Source organism: Typopeltis vanoorti, chromosome 12 (genome assembly GCF_054136105.1).
Source record: "Typopeltis vanoorti isolate ZY-2024b chromosome 12, IOZ_Tvanoo_1.0, whole genome shotgun sequence".
Classification (NCBI taxonomy): Eukaryota; Metazoa; Arthropoda; class Arachnida; order Uropygi; family Thelyphonidae; genus Typopeltis; species Typopeltis vanoorti.
In genome coordinates, this window is record NC_143560.1 from 5,646,761 (window position 1) to 5,667,138 (window position 20,378).

The following is a 20,378-nucleotide window of genomic DNA, read 5'->3' on the forward strand; positions in this document are numbered from 1 at the left end:
AGAATCATTTAAAATGTCAACTGTGTTGTGAATGGAGAATCTGTGGAACAAGTAAAACATTTCAGCTACTTAGGCATGTTTTTACTGAAGATGGTAAATTATATATGGAAATAGACAACAGAATCAACAAAGCTGGTATGGTAGGAAGTCAATTGAATAAATTCATATGGAATAAGAGAGAAATTAGTTGGAACACTAAATTAGCTGTATATATACAAGGCTATATTCAAACCAGTGTTAACTTATGGATCTGAGAGCTGGGTCAGAAGTAAAAACAGTTGACCAAAGACTGGAGACCGCAGATATGAGAGTCCTGAGAAAGATTATAGCCGTGAACAGATGGCTTCAATGGCAATATCATATTAGAAATGAGGATTTTAGGAAAGAACTTGACATTGTCAGCATCCAGGAATGCGTTAGCAGAGCTAATCTCAGGTGGTATGGTCACTTAAACAGAATAGGCGAAGAAAGATTAGCAAAACAAGTGTTCTATGCCAGGTTGGCAGCAAAACGACCCAGAGGAAAACCGAGATATAGGTGGATTGATACGGTACAAAGTGCCTTAGATGATAGAAATATAAGATCTGATAATGTTGGAATCTTGACAAGTAACAGACTGATTTGGAAGAAAATTGTAGATAGGAAGTTAGTAATGATGTAATTTTTTTCATGTAGTACTATTATATGGCAGGAATATGAGGGTATATGGCAGGAATTTGATGATGATGATGGGGAAAAAACTATAAAAACTTAAGATGAACATTCTTATACTATGTAAATACAAAAGTGAGCATTTTTCAACTTATTTAGATAGAAAGTCTGTGATTTTTGTTTGTTTTCTTTGTAGCATTATTTTCCGTTTTATTTTTCTTAAACATGCTATGATTTTGATGTTTAAAATATGTAGTAATGACTTTTGTTATTTTAAGAATCCACTTGCGTAGAGAATTTAAAAAAAAGTGAAATTTGTATGTACTACAGAGGACCACAGTTAATCTAACCTCATGGATAATTGAGCCCTGGATAATCTGCATATTACTGTATTTGTTATGACTAGTCCTTATCCTGAACAGAGATTTATTAAATGCATAGTATCATTACTAACTTTGTCGCTTTTCTGCAAATTTTCCCACAACATTTTTTTTGTTTGTTATTCATTTTCTAATTTCCTTTTCAGATCTCCAACAAGGAACAGCTTTTCCTTTTTTTTTTTTTTTGTCAACTTGTACACTCTCTGATGACTCAATTTCCTATGCTTCTTCTTTAATATAGCCTTCTGTGGCACCATAGGCACAAATAAGTCTCGTTGTCCAACCTTCTATTCTGAAACTTGCCCACATCACTGTATTTGAAATTGCTTGCCAGTAAAGAAGTTTGTTTCATATTTAGTGTTAATGACCAATTTAGGATTTAGTCGACCAAATTGTATTTTTATTGGCTTAAATCAAAATACAAAATGATGGTACAACATGACAAAATTTCGTGCCAGGTGGGAAGTCACCTGGTTAAACAAGGCCCCCTGTTGTTTTCGCCAGGGAACCAGGGTGAACAGTGAAAAGTCAGCTACTGGAACAAATCTGAAAACACACCCCAACTCAACATCAGCAGAGTTAAAGATCAGTACTATCAACATAAGAAGCCTGAATGGCAAAGAAATGGAGCTAGCTGAGGAATTAGATAAGTACCAGATTGACGTAATAGGGGTGACTGAAACAAAAAAGACAAAAACTGGTGAGATCTTTCTGAGCAATAAATACAAAATGTTATATTCAGTCAATAACAATCGAGCAAAAGAAGGAGTAGCCATAGTATTCAACACAAAATACGAGGCTGATCTTCTTGAATGGCAGGCAGTGTCAAGTAGAGTGATTTGGGCAAATATCAGAATGGGGAACTGGACAATGAGACTTATTTGTGCCTATGGTCCCACAGAAGGCTCTACTAAGGTAGAAGTGGAGGAATTTTTTGAGGCTCTAGAGAAAGCTACTGACATAATGAAAAAGGAAAAGTTGGTGCTTGTTGGGGGATCTAAATAGCAGAGTAGGAAGCGATTGTCAGACATACAAAAATGTTTTGGGAAAATTTGTATGTCTGACAATGTCTTACAGTGGTTCCACTGCATAGTTCAGAATGCCTGGACAGAAGGATGGATTCCAGATGATTGGAGTAGAGCTCTCATAGTACCCATTAATAAAAAGGGAAATAAAACTGAATGTGAGAATTAAAGAGGTATATCCCTATTGAGTGTTCCTGGTAAGATATATGCAAGTATACTTGAGAAACGGTTGAGAAGAATTGTGGAAGAAAAACATAGTAAAGAACAAGCTGGATTCAGGTCAAATAGAGGCTGTCAGGATCAGATCTTCACATTACGACAAATAATCGAGAAAGCATGGGAATATAACAAAGATCTGTTTTTAAGTTTTGTCGATCTGGAAAAGGCATATGACAAGGTGCCAAGAGAGAAGCTGTTCAATACGCTGCGGTTATATGGTGTCAGTGGGACATTATATCAAGTAATAGTTAGTCTTTATTTGAGTTGTAAGTCAGCAGTTAGAATTGAAGGAAGTACAGGAAGATGGTTTAATGTTAAATCTGGTGTGAGACAAAGATGTACATTATCCCCTCTGTTATTCATTATCTATATGGATCACATTATGAAGGAAAGTGGTATTAAATATGATATCAAAATTGGAGATGTTAATTTCAGCTCTTTGCTTTATGCGGATGATGTTATACTTCTAAATAAATCTGCTACAAGTCTGCAAGATTCTCTGACTAAATTGAATAGCTGTTGTAATAGATATAATATGAAGGTCAGCAATAAAAAGACAAAGACAATGAAAATAGGCAGAATCATTGAAAATGTCAACTGTGTTGTGAATGGAGAACCTGTGGAACAAGTAAAACATTTCAGCTATTTAGGCACGATTTTTAATGAAGATGGTAAATTAAATATAGAAATAGACAACAGAATCAGCAAAGCTGGTATGTTGGGATGTCAATTGAATAAATTCATATGGAATAAGAGAGAAATCAGTCGGAACACATTAGCTGTGTACAAGACAGTGTTCAAACTAGTTTTAACTTAGGGATCTGAGAGCTGGTCAGAAGTAAAACACTTGACCAAAGACTAGAGACCACAGATATGAGAGTCCTGAGAAAGATTATAGGCATGAACAGATGGCATCAATGGCAATACCATATTAAAAACGAGGATATTAGGAAAGAACTTGACATTGTCAGCATCCAGGAATGTGTTAGCAGAGCTAATCTTAGGTGGTATGGTCACTTAAACAAATGGGCGAGGAAAGATTAGCAAAACAAGTGTTCTCTGCCAGGTTGGCAGCAAAACGACCCAGAGGAAGACCAAGATATAGGTGGATTGATACGGTACAAAGTGCTTTAGACGATAGAAATATAAGATCTGATAATGTTGGAGTCTTGACAGGTAACAGACTGATTTGGAGGAAAATTGTAGATAGGAAATTAATAATGATGTAATTTTTTTCATGTAGTACTATCATATCCTGTACACCCCTTGAGGGTACATGGCTGGAATTTGATGATGACGATGATGATGAAGTCAGTATGGAATGCATTTTGTTTAACTCCCACATTTCCAGTCCATTTTGTTCAGTATCGAAGCAGATACATATTATCAGGTAATAACCACAAGAAAGTGTGGATTCTCTATGAGTTACAAGCTACATTTATCTAGCATTGATCCTTGTGCAAGAGTGCTTTAAAGATAACTGCATGAAAGAGAGATTCTTAATGGTTGTGTGGTTTTGCACAATTTTAATTTTACTGAATCATAAGATAAAAATGCTTTTCATAAATTTAAAATGCTTTTCTATATATATTTGAAGTGGTCAAGGAGCATTTACAGGAGGTTATGGCTGATTGTATTCCTAGGGTCCGAATAGTAAAACAAGTAGGGGTTAAATGGATGAATAACACCATTAAGCTTGAGCTGCAAAAAAAGAAACAACTGTGGAGGGAATTTAAAGAAAGGGGTGACCTGCAGGCACATGAACAGTATAAAGTGCAGGCCAGAAAGGTAACGAGTGTGGTAAAAAAAGCAAAAAGCGGATTATGAAAGGAAACTAGTGCAAGCAAAAGAGAATCCCAAACAGTTCTTTCAATATGCTTCAAGTAAGAAAAAAACTGTACACTGCAAAATGATTTTAAGGAATGACTATGGTAAGGAGGTCACTGAATCAGTCGATATAGTGGAGTTACTGAGCGCATACTTTGCAAAAGCATATCATCCAGGTGGTGACATGGAAAAAATGAAGGAACCATTAGTTTATACAGAAATAGTGATGAATGAAGTGGAGGTGACTAGTCTATTACAGAACCTTAATGTGAACACATCTGTGGGATTGGATGGTATACCGACACGGGTCTTGCATGATGTGGCTAAGGAATTATCAGTGCCCTTGACCATGTTGTTTAATCTGAGTCTCAGATCTGGTTTAGTCCCGAAGGTGTGGAAAGAGGGGAAAATAGTTTCACTGCATAAAGGAGGATTCAAGACTACGGTTGCAAATTACCGACCGATCAGCATATCAGGAGTCGTTGTCAAGGTCATGGAGAAAGTAGTCAAGGGAAAAATACAGGAATGGATTGATGAAAATGAGATACTGTACAGGGGATAGCATGGCTTTGTGAAGGGTAGATCATGCTTCAGTAACTTGCTCAAGTTTTATAACAAGGTGACGGCTGAACTGGATAAGGGAAATGGGTTTACAGTGATACTGCTGGACCTGGGCAAAGGCATTTGGCAGGATACCACATGGAATACTAATCCGTAAACTACAACATATGGGAATGGATATAGGGTTGGTGAGATGGATAGGTGGTTGGTTGATGGAGAGATATCAAAGAGTAGTTTATTCAGGAGTAGTGTCCAAAAGACGGCCTGTTACTAGTTGTGTGCCTCAGGGTTCTGTTCTTGGAACACTGCTGTTTAATTTGTTCATTAACGATATAGGGAAGGATCTAAGTGGAACAATTTATTTGTTCGCTGATGATGCAAAGTTGGGTAGGGCAGTAGTGAATGCAGAAGATGTCAAAGTCTTGTAGGATGACTTAGATAGATTGGAGTTCTGGGCTAAGGAGAATGGATGTCAATTTAATGTGACAAAATGTAAGGTTATGCATTTTGGGGTGAAAAGATTAGCAGCAGTATACCACATTGGTGGAACTGTACTGCAAGAGATTGATGAGGCCAGGGACTTGGGAGTGTTGGTGGATAGGGAGATGAAGTTTAGGGGGCACATTGCAAAAGTAGCTAAATCAGCTCATCAACTCACTTGGTTGTTGAAAAATACCTTGATGAGCAGAGACAAGCAAGTTATTGTACCTCTGTACCGAGCCTTGATAAGACCTCATCTCGACTACTGTGCCCAGATTTGGTCACCTCGGTTCCTTCTTGATGGGGAGGAGGTGGAGAGGATCCAGAGGCGAGTGACTAAGATGATAACAGGTCTATGGAATGAACCATATGAGAACAGGTTGAAGATTTGTGGGTTGCAGAAACTAGTTGATAGGCGGAAAAGGGGAGATATGATTGAGACATTCAAATTATTATTATTATTATTATTATTATTATTATTATTATTATTATTAAACAAGACCTCATGGAGTCAAAGACTCATCTAGGAGGTCCTTTTATCTCACAAACATCTCATCATACTGCGTCTTAAACACATTCAAACTCCTTGCAGACACCACATTCTCAGGCAAGGCATTCCAATCACTCACAATTCTGCACGAAAAAAACCTGCCTCTCACTCCCCTACTCACACCCTCTTTATACAGTTTCCAGGGATGACCTCTGGTTCTCCCCTGATCTCCCACTATTCTCTGTAGAACATCTCCACCATTGATCTTATAACAACCCCTTACCAACTTGTAGGTCTCTATCATATCTCCCCTCTTCCTTCTCCCCACTGGACTCTGCAAATTACATCTTTTTAATCTTTCCTCATACTCGACATTCCAGAGGTCAGAAACTACCTTAGTCAGTCGCCTTTGGACCCTTTCCAAAATCTCTTCATCCTTCTGAAAACCGGTGACCAAATCTGGGCACAATAGTCCATGTGTGGCCTAATCAAAGCCTTATACAACAGAACAAGAATCTCCCTACTTCTACACGTCAGTGTCCTCCGCATCATTTCCAGAAGCCTTTGTGGTGTCTTCACAATTTTGGCAATGTGTTCCCTAAGTTTTAGATCCTTATCCGCTATCACCCCCAGATCTCTTATTTGCTCTACCTCCAACAATATATTCTCACCAAGCATAAATTCTGCATCCCATCTTTGTTTTCCAAATTTTAAAACCTTACATTTTGCAACATTGAACTCACATCCCCATTTCCGTGCCAAATCACTCAATCTATTCAAGTCTTCTTGTAATGCCTTGTAATTCTAACTCTTCTAAACCTATGGAAGCTGGGCAAGAGTGTGGTTAGCAGGGGTGTTAGAGCTGGGTTCTTTACTTTTAGAGTGGTAAATGAGTGGAATAAGCTGCCAGAGTCTGTTGTGGGTGCTATGACGGTGAACGAGTTCAAGGCAAGTTATGATAGATACTGTGAGAATGTAATCGCATAGTTGTGTGGACATGTTTAGGGCCTCCCTCAATGGGTCTGAGGACTCCTGGAGTTGCCCGAAATAATAATAATAATAATAATATCCATCCAAAAGCTTTTAGCAACCTTTTAAATTAAGTTTTTAGTCCAAATTAAGAGGAAACAACTCACTTCTTTTTTTTTTAACCTAACTACCTAGAATTAGTTGATTAGCTGATGAAATATAAGCATTTACCATTTGAAAAAAAATTCCAGTTCTTTTATTTTATTGATCATTTGTGGAAAATATTATCTCTCTCTCTCCAGCCTTTTTAGAAAGAAAAGTTCGAAATTTAACTAAAATTTTGTTTCAGAAAATTGTTATACTAATAAATAGAAAAATGTTAGTTTATCCACGAATATGATAGAAATTACTTTTCTTCATTGGTGCTAGGGATGTCAGCATTTTTGCTGAGCTTTTCTTACAGATGTGATTCAGATACATCATCATCACCATCAAATTCCTGACATGTACCCTCAAAGGATGTACAGAATATTATGATAGCACTACATGAAGAATGTACATGATTACTAACTTCCTATCAACAATTTTCCTCGAAATCAATCTGTTATCTGTCAATAATCCAAAATTATGAGATCTTATATTTCTGTCTTCTAAGGCACTTTTTACTGTATCAATCCACCTATATCTTGGTCTTCTTTTGGTTCTTTTTCCTGTCAACCTGGCAGAGAACACTTGTTTGGCTGGTCTTTCCTCTCCCCTTCTGGTTAAGTGACCATACCACCTGAGATTAGCTCTGCTAACACATTCCTGGATGATAACAAGGTCCAGTTCTTTACTAATATCCTCATTTTTAATATGATATTGCCATCTGTTCGTGTCCCTGATCTTTCTGAGGACAATAAATATCTGTAATCTCTAGTCTTTGATCAAGTATTTTATTTCTAATCCAGCTCTCAGATCCATAAGTTAAAATTGGTTTGAACACTGTCTTGTATACAGCTAATTTAGTGTTCCGACTAATTTCTCTCTTATTCCATATAAATTTATTCAGTTGACTTCCTACCATACCAGCTTTGTTAATTCTGTTGTCTATTTCCGTATTTAATTTACCATCTTCACTAAAAATCATACCTAAGTAGCTTAAATGTTTTACTTATTCTATAGGTTCTCCATTCACAATGGAGTTGATATTTTCAATGCCTCTCCCTATTTTCATTGTCTTTGTCTTGTTATTGCTTACTTTTATACCATATCTATTACAACAGTTATTCAGTTTAGTCAGGCAATCTTGCAGACTTGTAGCAGATTTATTTAGAAGTATAACATTTTGATATCAGGTTTAATATTACTTTCCTTCATAATGTGATCCATATAGATAATGAATAACAGAGGGGATAATGTACATCCTTGTCTAACACCAGATTTAATATCAAACCATCTTCCCGTACTTTCTTCAATTCTAACTGCTGATTTACAACTCAAATAAAGACTAGTATTGCTTGATATAATGCTCCATTGACACCATATAACTGTAGTGTTTTGACTACCTTTTCTCTTGGCATCTTGTCATATGCCTTTTGCAGCTCTACAAAATTATATTCCCATGATTTTTCAACTATTTGTCATAAAGTGAAAATCTGTTCCTGATAGCATGTATCTGGTCTGAATTCAACTTGCTCTTCACCAATCTTCCCTTCCCCAATTTTTCCCAACTGTTTCTCAATTATACTTGCATAAATCTTAACAGGAATACTCATTAGGAAAACCTCTGTAATTCTCACATTTAGTTTTATTTCCATTTTTGTATATGGGTACTTTGAGAGATCTACTCCAATCATCTAAAATTTGTCCCTGCCTTCTGAACAATGCAGTTCAGCAACTGCAAGACTTTTATACCTCCATACTTAAGCATTTCTGGTCAAATATCATCTTTGTTGAAGATTCAGATACAGGACTATTGATATGTGATAGCCACCACTTAGAAGCTAACTGGTACCTTGTTCCTGTTGGTTATGCCCTGGTGAGTTCACTGCAGTGTTTTCTATCACTGTCTAGGACCTCCCAGTATCTCTAACTCTTCTAATATTTTCAAGAGATAAACTGCAAGATAATAAACTTTCTCTTCTCCTGAGTTGTCTTTCATGGGGCCTTCTCTTTGGGGCAACAGTCTGTTTCCCCAATCAGAAGGCTCACCAATTATTTCACTTAATTTCCAAACAGTTTTTAGTGTGTTTAGCTACTAACTCCAGCATATCATTGTAAATATCCATTCTTCTGTATAGTATTCATCGGGTTAATAAATACTAGGAATGCTATAGCCACATCTGCCTGTCGAATGATCTTCAACTAATCTTTCCTGTTTATTGCCTGTTTATCTTACAAATGGTATGTAATAGCTTTTCCCAGAAGATGCTACTTTTTACACAATGAATAATGACACATCAGGACTTGCATTCTTACTCTGTGGAAAAATAAAGGGAGTCTCACTTTCCCATAAATATCATTTTGTGTGTTTCAGATCAAAAGATTTATACCTGGAAGCTATTGTGGAAAACTTATCAAAATAAAAAGGAATAATTAATTATTCACTACTAAGGGTTCATTTCAGAGTAACCTGCCTATACACCAGGCTTAATTTGAAATTACATGATTGAAAGATTACTCAAACTGTGTTTCCAATCTCGTTAGTGAAACAGAAGGAATCTTGTTGTTAGTCATTGTTAGTAGGATGTTAACATGAAGGATTAAGAAACGGAAAAGCAGGTGAAGTGGAAAAATTTATGAAAAGGGAAGAAAAGATTTGTTGGTGATGGAGGAAATATCATTAAAATGAAGACTTTTCATGGGTGAGAAAAAGTAATTTTCTGGAATATCAGTCACAAATGACATCAGTACTTTAAGGCTGTGCAGTCATTACTAACCATAAGATGAGATGTGAACAGAACCAGATCTATAAGATTTGATTTCTCAATTAGCTCTTCAGATTATATGGGATAATTCCTGTTTTAAGTAGACATAATTACATAAATTTAAATAGAAATGAGATTTTAGTACCAACCAAAAAGTATAAATGTTTGGTGCACCTCTATAACCAGATTTGGCTGGTTAAAATAAACATAGCAGTTAAAACAAAATGAACAAGCATGTGGTTAAGTGAATAATACTATTGCCTAAACTGCCTTTGCTTAATCCTAAACACCAACTAGCAGTCCTTAATACTGTTGCTCACTGTTACTAATTATTATCACCCACTAGTACCAATACCCACTTGCTTTTATTTTATTTCAGTTATTTAATTATTGAAGTTTTTTCTAACTTGGTGAAAAGTTACACCAGAAAAGTCCCCCCCCCCCATCACATACCAAACTGGTGGTATGTGATGGGGGGGGGGGGACCTGGAGATAGCATCAGAGGAGTTGTCCATCCATAACAATGGTAGCTACTTTGTTTCTAATTGTGGAGAGTGATTATGCAATTTTAATCTGGGAGATATCTGAACATGTGGATTGGTATGTATGTATGGAACTACAGAGCACATGATTATGGCAAACTTAAGAAGTGGCTTTGAGCAGTATCCTGTCATTGGAAACTACTAGGGAAGACAGTGGTACATGGGAAATGGGTAATGAATGTTTGAGGGAATCGGCATCATACTATCCACAGTTATGAGAATAAATCCAGCGGGAGTTAAATGTATAAAGTAATGCCATTAAGCTGGAGGTGCAACAACACAAAAAAAGTTGAAGGAATATAAGCAGAGATGCTAGCAAGCTCATGAACATGGATAAAAGGTAGATAGCATGCTAAGAAAAGCAAAAGCATATGAGTGAAAGTTAGCCATCCATACCAAAGGAAATCTCAGAGTTCTTTTTTGCTATGTGGCAAATAAAAGGAAGCATAATTGTGGAAAGATAATGTTAGTGAATGCATCTTGCAAGAAGGTGATAGCAGTGAAAGAAATAGTTAAATTAATGAGTAGTCATTTTATGAGAGTGTATCATTCAGGTGCAGAATCAGGTGTGATTGATGTAAGACTAGTATAAGAATAGAAGTAGATGGATCATATGTGGTCAGGATATTGCAAGATCTTGATGCAAATGTGGTTGTGGGATTAGATGATATCTGACCATATATCTATCCACTGTCACTTGTTTAATAACAAACGTTTCTAGATGGTGGAAAGAAAGCAAGATAAAGATATCAAATTTAGTCAGCTTTTCAGGGGTGATGGTGGTTAAGTTAATTTGGAAAATTTGGTTAAGTCGAGAATTCAGGAATGGGCATACAACACTAGAAGAGGCAATGCAATTTGCAAAATGGAGGTTTGGTTTGTTTTGTAATTTGCTACACAGTAATATTGATGGGCTTTACAAATGCATTTGTTGGGATCCTGCATGGAGATCTATTATGTACATTAATACAAATGAGGATGCATATGAAGCTTATGACATAGATAAGAGGGTGGCTGATAAACATCAAAGAGTAATGTATGGCAAAGCAGAATCAAGGAGAAAGCAGGTTACGAGTGATGCAATATATTGGCTCTGGACTTCAATTGCTGCTGTTTAATTTGTGTCATGATATTGAGAATGATTTACATAGGAATATCCAGTTGTTGGTTGATGATGCTAAATAGGGAAGATCAGTGGTAAATAAATTTGTAGGATGATTTGAACAGATTGATTTTTTGATCTAAGGATAATGATTGCCAGTTTATTGTGGCAAATCATGAGGTTTTCCTGGAATCTATGTTCTTAGGAGAATCCACGTGTAGATGATAAGGATGATGGTAGAACTATATTTTTTGCATGGAGAATGGTGAATGAGTGGATTAGCTTTGCCAGAGATAGTTGTGAGTGCATTTATTGGTGAATGAGTTTAAGCAGAGTTATGATAGACATTGTGTGAATATGGACCTTGCATGAACTTCTTTGTGATAAGCCTTGAGGCTTATTTTGTTTCAGAATAAAATATATGCTTGTGTATACACAGAAAGGTAGACTTGAATTTAGTTAAAGTAAGAGTAAGTGAAACAAATAAAATAATTCATTTATTGCAGTTATATCTTCCATAGGTTTGACTTTTAACTGGGGTGCTCTGATGGGTTGGACAGCTGTCTATGGTTCCTGCAACTGGTTAGCTGTTCTACCTTTGTATATAGCATGTATATCATGGACTATGATATATGATACTATCTATGCACATCAGGTATACTTCCTCATTATATCTCATTAAGCTTTCTGTATTACTTTTGTTTAAAAGTATATGAAATTTATTTTTAGGTAAAAAAATAGTGTTTAAAGATAGTGACCATTACCCAATTTATAAATATTACATTTTAAGTGGTGATTGAAAGGTGAGCTGTTTCACATTCAGGTTAATTATGAAAAATAATAATTTAATGAAATAGTTTAATTTTGTGCTAATCTCGAAGGTGATCAAGTTACTTTTTTTGTTGTTGACAGGAAAATGAAAAAAAAGTAACTTTGAACACCTCAATATACAGAAACAAAATGAAAATTTTTAATTTTCCAGGTAAGTTTTTATCAAGGCCAGAGGCAAGATTGTTACATGTCAAAGTTCAATTCAACATCACAGTTATTCTCTGAGTTGTATTTGCAACTTGTGCTATGTGACCTTTGCCTTTGAATTTCAAATTCATATCCACCATTATGCCAAGATCCCTAGTATCATCAGTTTCTTGTAGCATAACCCCTCTAACACAATATGCTACTGGAAATCTCATCATGCCAAAGTGCATAACTTTACACACTTACTATTATTAAACTGACAGTAATTTTTGTTTGCCCAAATTTTCAGCATATTCAAATCATTTTGTAAGTGCTGGATATCAGTAGCATCCCTGATTGCCCTACCTTTCTTTGTGTCATCGACAAACAATTGCACATATCCTGTTAGACCCTTCCCAATGTTATTAATGTACAGATTGAACAACAATTGTCCAAGGACTGAACTCTAAGGTACATCACTGGTCACTTTAAATCTGGCAGATTCCCACCCACTGTATTCTACTTTTTGATATCTGTCTGTCAACCATCCACTGATCCAAGACAAGAGTTTATATTCCGATCCCATATTCTCCAGTTTATGCTAGAGCCTTTCATGTGGTATCCTATGAAATGCCTTAGCCAAATCCAACATTATCATAGTGTTGGATTTTGCTAAGGCATTTCCAGCTTTATGTGTAAACAATTGCGCATATCCAACTTGGCCATAACGTTGTTATAAAATATAAGTAAATTGCTAAAACATGACCTTCCTTTAGTAAATCCATGCTGCTCCTTGCAGAGTATAGCTTGTTTGTCCACCCATTTCTGTATGCGAGTTTAAACCTTCTCTAAAATCTTCACTACCACACCAGCGATACTGATAGTGCAAAAACATCAGTTTTTGCAATACCCTCGTACAATGGATCTGTCATACATTCCTTCCATTCCTGTGGTATCATTCCTGAGCCGAGACTTGAGTTATACAAACATATGAAAGGCCTAACCAATTTGAATGAACATTCTTTTAGCAAACAGGCTGGTATTCCATCTGTCCCTATTGACAAATTCTTATCCAGGTTATGCAACAGCTCTTCAACCTCATTTTCATGAACTCTAACTCTTCATCCAATGTAGCAGTAGCACTGTGCATCATTTTACATACACCTGGTTGATATAATCTTAGCAAAGTGAGCACTCATTAACTGAACAATCTCATTAGCTTCTGACACTTGAGTACCATCTGCATTCAATAAAGTTATTCTTTCACATTCATTCTTTCATTTGCTTGCAGCATAATTTATAACTTGCATAGCCAATTTCTTTTCATGCTCCGATAGCTTTCTGCACAGTATTCATTACTTTTCTGGCCTGCACTTTATATGATTCATAACTACTCTCATTCTTATTCTCATGACACTTCTTGCCATATTATCTTCTTTTTTGGATCTCTTACTTAACAAGGTTGCACATCCATTTCACTCCTAACCAATTTATTCTTCAAACACTAGGGATACATTCAAATACTGGCTGCATTTAATCACTTTTTCAAAGATTACTATGCATTGCTGACATTTTTCCCATTCAGTAACTGTAGGGCGGGCTCTACCGACAGTGCAACGCATGCATTTGCATAAGGCAGCCAAAATGAAAGTGAATAAAATGAAGATGTGGAATAAATAATAATTATAATAATACTGCATAAGATCGCAGTTTTTATAATAAGTTGACTAGTGACTTATTATATCCATGATGCTGTTTCTATTTCCGACAATCCGTCAACCAATGATACTCACGTAATGCTCTTCGGTAATCGTAGCTATGTGAGTCATTCTTCGCTTACTCCCTTTCCCTCTTCTCTCTATTCCTTGCATATGCAACAATGGAGTCTGCAATAAAACTGCATTTAAAAGTTCATTATGCGATATTATATTTCCATCTTGTGCTTGTTAACTTACTATGAATTGAATTTCCCACTGTTAGCTGGTGTTAAATTCTGAATAAGAAGAATTATAATATAATAGTATCTCATTCAGAGTTTAACATAATCTGCCATTCCCAAAGCCAATTTTGTTCATCAAAATAAATGTTAAAGTATTACCTACTGTTGCGTGCCACTATTTTGTATAATATATTGTAATATATTTGTAAAAATTTGTAGTTGTTAGTTGTATTAATCATGCTAATTCTTAGTATTGTGTATGCATACCATGTGAATTAAACACGGGAACTTGGAACTTAATCCGATTATATGAATTACTGCCTAAGGCAAGACATGTTTACTAGAAAATGAGTCATATACGAAGTAATTGAAATTTCCACTAGAGTCCTTCTCTTTGAGTAATGGCCATCGATACTGTAATCTACAGAACGTTTCAGTTGTTTTTGAGTGTGTATTAACAAAAGTTGATTTGCTCAGTGTTAGTGACTGTTACAGTGATAAATTTTTTTTAGAGTTTTATGTAAATTAGAAGTTAGTACAGTGTTTCAACCTCCATTAATTACTAAATAATACCATACTAATAATATTTTATTGTAGGGTTTAAAACAATTTTAATATTCAAATTATCTCAGTAGAAGTGGCATTTGCACTCCACAGCGCTTGACCACACAACTAAAGGCGTTCGAATCTAGCCGCTGACTAGAGAAACTTTTTCTAAGCCATTTCTCGACCAGTTCCAGAGTTAGTCGATCTCTGGCATGGGCTAGCGGGTTTTTCCTCCCAGAAACGTGGGTTTTTCGTCCTGTAAACTCAAGAAAATCGGCCGTCGAACCCACACTATTTTCAGACATTAAAAATATTGTGTTAGGGTTAGGGACCACCAGATGGCAGCACTTACTAGTTGCCTTCTTCACTGCATGCTGATTAATTAGTGATAGCCTTGAGCCAGCTATCTCTGATTGGCTACCAGTGGAGATTGAAGTGCCCACTCAGTCTCCAAAAAGTTAGATAAGGCTTAAAAACGGCCTCGGCTACTCCCTATATAGGAACAAAAAGGCATTAGCTGATTTTTTTTTTTTTTTTAATAGATTACAATATCCGATAAAAGAAAGACTATCAGGTGCAGAATATCGCAAACGGAAACTGGAAAAAGAATGTGATGTTCAAAAACATAGTGAGACTTTACTTAAATATCTAAAAACTCAATCAACTGATGTAGGGCAGGAGGAAATAAGTAAATGTATCGAAACCAATGATTCTGAGCTCATGGCAAGTATTTCTAACTCGGATCCCAGTAACATAGACATTGCAAGGAATCTCGAAAATGAGACTGATATGACAATTTCCGAATCTAGAGATTTAAGCGATGAACTTGATAGGTACACTGATCCAGCTAGATGGAATCCTTCTTTAAGCGATGCCGAAAGACTGGAAATCGTAAAAAAAAGGCCCGCCAGAGAAACCAAACAGTGATTTCATTTTTCCACGCAGCTCTAATGGTAGGAAATTTTCATTAAATTTTTACACCATGGAACTAAGCAATGGGGAACATATTAATCGATCATGGTTAGTGTATTCAAAAGAAAAAGATTCTGTATTTTGTTTCTGCTGTAAGTTGTTTTCCTGTAACATAATGTCATTCACTACTGATGGGTATAACGATTGGGGTCATTTGTATGTGTATCTTAATGAACACGAGAAATCTAAAAACCATTTGGAGCCCCATAAAAAGTGGATTGAATTATCATCCAGGCTTAAATTAGAACAGACAATTGATTCAATGCAACAGAAGTTATTAAATTCAGAAATTCAGCACTGGAGAAGCATAATAGAATGCCTAATTGCTGTTGTCCAGTTCTTGGGCCAACAATGCTTACCATTTCATGGAACATCTGATAATATATATGACCCTAACAATGGAAATTTTTTACAGCTTGATTGCCAGATTTGACAGTGCTATGTCTGAACATTTAATGAGAGTAGCTTGTGGTTCGATCCAACATTATCTTGGGAAAAATATTCAAAATGAATTGATTGCTCTCCTCTCTGGAAAACCATAAAAAAACAAATAATTTCTATGGTTGAGAAAGCTAAATATTACAGCATAGTTGCAGACTGTACTCCAATGTAAGCCACATTGAACAATTAACACTAATTGTAAGATTTGTTAATACGAATCCAACTGATATCAACATTCATGAGCATTTTCTTGGTTTCATTCCTGTAGAAGCCACTACAGGCTCAGCGTTAACCGAATATCGTAAGAAAATTATCAGACATGAATGTTCCAATCACAAACATGCATGACCAGGGTTATGACAATGGATTGAACATGAAAGGAAAGCATTCAGGAGTTCAACAACGCATTAGGGACTTGAACCCAAGAGCTTTTTATATCCCTTGTTGTTCTCATTCTCTCAACTTGGTGGTCAATGATGCTGCAATGTCATCTAGAGAAGGGATTTCATTTTTTGAAATGGTTCAGAAATTGTATGTATTTTTCTCAGCGTCAACGCTGCGTTGGGGAATCCTTAAGACACATATTACAACCCTAATGCCCAAGCCATTAAGTACAACTCTCTGGGAATCTAATATAGACGCTATTCGTCCTTTAAGATACTATATTGAGGAGTTTTATTATGCACTGATAGAAATTGCTGATGATGAGTCAGTAGACAAACTGGCGAGACACGAAGCCGAAACCCTTGCTCTAAAACTTAGAGACTTTAAATTTTTATGTTGTCTGGTTATATGGCACTATGTTTTAAATGAAATTAATGTTGCAAGTAAACTGTTGCAAAGCATAAAGATGGAATTGTCTAGTGCCATAACAACATTGGGTAATATTCTCAAAAGTCTTAAGAATCTCAGAAATGATAAATCATTTCAAAATTTTCTTGTCGATGCTACAACATTAGCTGAGAAAGTCGAAACTGATGCTGATTTGAAACCAACATTCGAAAGTACCAGATTGCGTCAGCAGAAAAAACAACATGATTATGAAGCAAGAGATGAACCTATTTTAGATCTCAAAACAAAATTCAAAGTTGAGTTTTTCTTTTTTATTATTGATGTTGCAACTAATTCTATTGAAGAAAGGTTCGAGCAATTGAAGCATCACAGTTCACATTTTTCATTTTTATATAACATCTCTAAATTAAAATCTGAGACGACAAATCAGCTCTTAGACAATTGTAAAAACCTAGAAGCCGTTTTAACACATGAAGAAAATAGAGACATCGATGCAATTGAGCTGTGATGAACTGAAAGTAGCATCCAAATTAGTACCAGAAAATACGGTGCCAATTGAAGTGCTTCGTTTTATTGTTGAAAATAACTTTGCTCCAAATGTCGCTGTCGCCCTAAGAATATTACTGCCATTGCCTGTGATCGTTGCAAGTGGTGAGCGAAGTTTCTCAAAACTGAATCTTATTAAAGCTTACTTATGCTCAACAATGGCCGAAACTAGATTGGAAGGACTTGCCATGATTTCACTTGAACATGAAATCGGTCAGAAATTAGACTATGCAGATTTAATTTCTGATTTTGAAAATATGAAAGCAAGAAAAGTGTATTTTTAATCAGTAGATACTAAAAACAATATAAATTCTAATTAAAATAATGTGAAAATAGTGCTAAAACTATAACGTGTACATTCTATAGTTAAGTGTAACTCAACAGTTCACCATTGTACAAGTGAAGATCATTCCATATATGTAAGTAATAATTATAACTACATTTCATTTAATTGTCAATTGATGAAGTCGATGGTTTATTTTATGAATATGCAGTATTTTAATCACTTTATCAGTGCATTATTATTAATGGTCATGAAACTAATGTTGAACATAATGGTTTTCAAAATTCCATATTATATTATATTTAATACTATATTTAAAATTAATGGTCATGAAACTAATGTTGAACATAATGGTTTTCAAAATTCCAAAAGTTAATTTGAGGTTGGTGCTGGGGCAGCAAAAATTCTAGAGCCAGCCCTGAGTAACTGATACTATGGGACCAAAGATAGTATTCTGCTAAGTTGATCATAATTTCCAGCTTTGTAGTTCAGCATGTAGCCTGTTCTAATAGGAACATCAGTATAATTAGATACTTCCCAAGAAAGCACAGTCTGATCACTGTCACCAACTGGTGGTAAAATAGCCATATTTTTAAGAGATCCCTTCTGATGTCTAACATTCTTTGACCTTGAGTTCCTGCTTTCACATGCTGCTTGATAATGTTGTCTCCCAACAATTCAATAAATTCCTCTTCATCCTTATCATGATTTTTCTCTTCTACCCAGTCAGAGTGTTTGAATAATTATTCATTGATATCACATTCACGAGAATGAAATATCCTTATGAATTGCCCATTTAATATCCCAACTGTATTTTCTGCACTGGTCATCATTCTACCTTGTCACCAACCAGTATCATCTTTCCATATTCTTTTCTCTGCTGGCCACATATCAAAAGAACAAGTTACTTACCTTGCCTACCCTTTGTACTCCTCGTGCAACTAACTATTACTACTCATCTTATGCTTCCTCCATTAATGCCTTTGTCACGACTGCATGTCTTACCTCATAATTCATCTAGCCAGTATCATATGGAGGTAGTAGGGTTTTTCTTTCTACAAAACAGACAAATCAGCCGTAAGAACACACAACTAATAGGCATAATACATTGGCTGCATAGCCTGAGTTTTTATGGTCGTAAATCCAAAACAACCAATCAACTTTAATTCATCCACTTTACACCTACTTTGTTTAACCTCCTGACCTTTGGAATATATTAACATCGCCTCTCAGATATCTCTTGAACAGAGTCCAAGCAGCATTGAGCACCTCTCTTTCCATCCAATTCTTCATTCCATGATATATAGGTGCAAGCTCCCCTTAATTTATCACAATCATCAGCCTTATAGTTCCACACATTCTCCATTCTTATAAACATCCTCATAAAACTGGTCACCACACAGGTAATCACTCTCACCAGCTAGAGGAAGATTTGACAAATCATTTATAATAACATCCTCCGATGAAATATATCATGAAATTCAGTATTTACCATATCCTTACCAGTTCCTTATTTCTTTGTGTCTTCCCGAAACTAAACTCTCCTCACAGGTTAGTAATTATCACCAGGAGGAGGAGAAGTAACTAGATGCAGCCAATACCATCTGAGAAGCCAAAATTACTTTGAGATATCTACTAGCAGTGGAAAAATAATAGTCAAAATCAGGTGCATTCAACTCTCATATTATTATTATACTTGATCCTCCAGTGATTCCAAAGACTCATTCATGAACACACTCACTGAAAAAGCACTCCCATTAGCTAATGGCAGACATTCCACATATACATACTCTTTCTCATTTCACTTGCCATAAAAAGAACCTGAACATTACATTGTATTTTCTCCTTTAGCCAGTTTCCAGTGATGATCTGGAGTTTTCTCTGCAGCATTCATAATCTACAAAATCTCACTTTTTATTTCTATTATATCTCCTCTCACTCCTCTGTTGCTCAACCTTTGAAGACCTTATTCTGTTTATCCTCATATACAGTTCCATAGGTCAGTTATCATCTCAGTCACTTCATCTGCCTCTAGAACTTTTCACTAGAACTTTCAATGTGGTGACACCTTAGTAATATCTGCTATACTTTAACTTTCTGTCAGCTCTAATTCCTAAGTCTTTAGCTTCACTGAATAATTGCAGCACATTCTCATTAATATGATATCTGCCTGCAATATTCTTCATTCATAATGCATAAGCTTATATTTAGAAACACTGAACTGATACTCTTTAACATTTGCAAATCTCTGGCTTTGTCAGTTTCCTGGAGTACAGTTCCATCAATGTGGTACACAGCTGGTAATCTTTTCACCCCAAAGTCCATAACTTTATGCTTTGACACATTAAACTGACATCCATTCTCCTTTTCCCAGACTGCCAGTCTCTCCAATCATCCTTGAAAATGTTATCATGTGTATTGACTGTTGCCCTGCCCAATTTTGAATCATCAGCAAACAAATGAACAGTTCCTCTTACATCCTTTCCTATATCATTAATGTACAAATTAAATAGTAGCAACCCAAGAACGGAGCCCTGTTGCATGCCACTAGTCACAGCCTTTCTGGACTCTTTTCCCGAGTAAACTATTGTCTGACATCCCTCTATAAACCACTCTCTTATCCACTTCAAACTTTATATCCATCCCCATGTGCATTTTATTGATTAGAATTCTATGTGGTATCCTGTCAAAGACTTTTGTAAAGTCCAGCAGTATCACTGTAAATCTATCAGCTTTATTCATCTCAG

At 35.8% G+C, this 20,378-nt stretch overlaps 1 protein-coding gene across 2 annotated transcripts in view; it reads left to right on the forward strand.

Annotated features, from left to right (window-relative positions):
• The window catches only part of Coq2 (ubiquinone biosynthesis protein COQ2, mitochondrial), a 137,651-nt gene that overhangs the window by 86,801 nt on the left and 30,472 nt on the right, over window positions 1–20,378 (forward strand). For both annotated transcript variants that reach the window (XM_090401649.1, XM_090401648.1), the window contains exon 5: window positions 11,677–11,810. In XM_090401649.1, coding sequence (XP_090257775.1) covers window positions 11,677–11,810 — 134 coding nt within the window. The remainder of the gene's footprint in view (window positions 1–11,676; window positions 11,811–20,378) is intronic.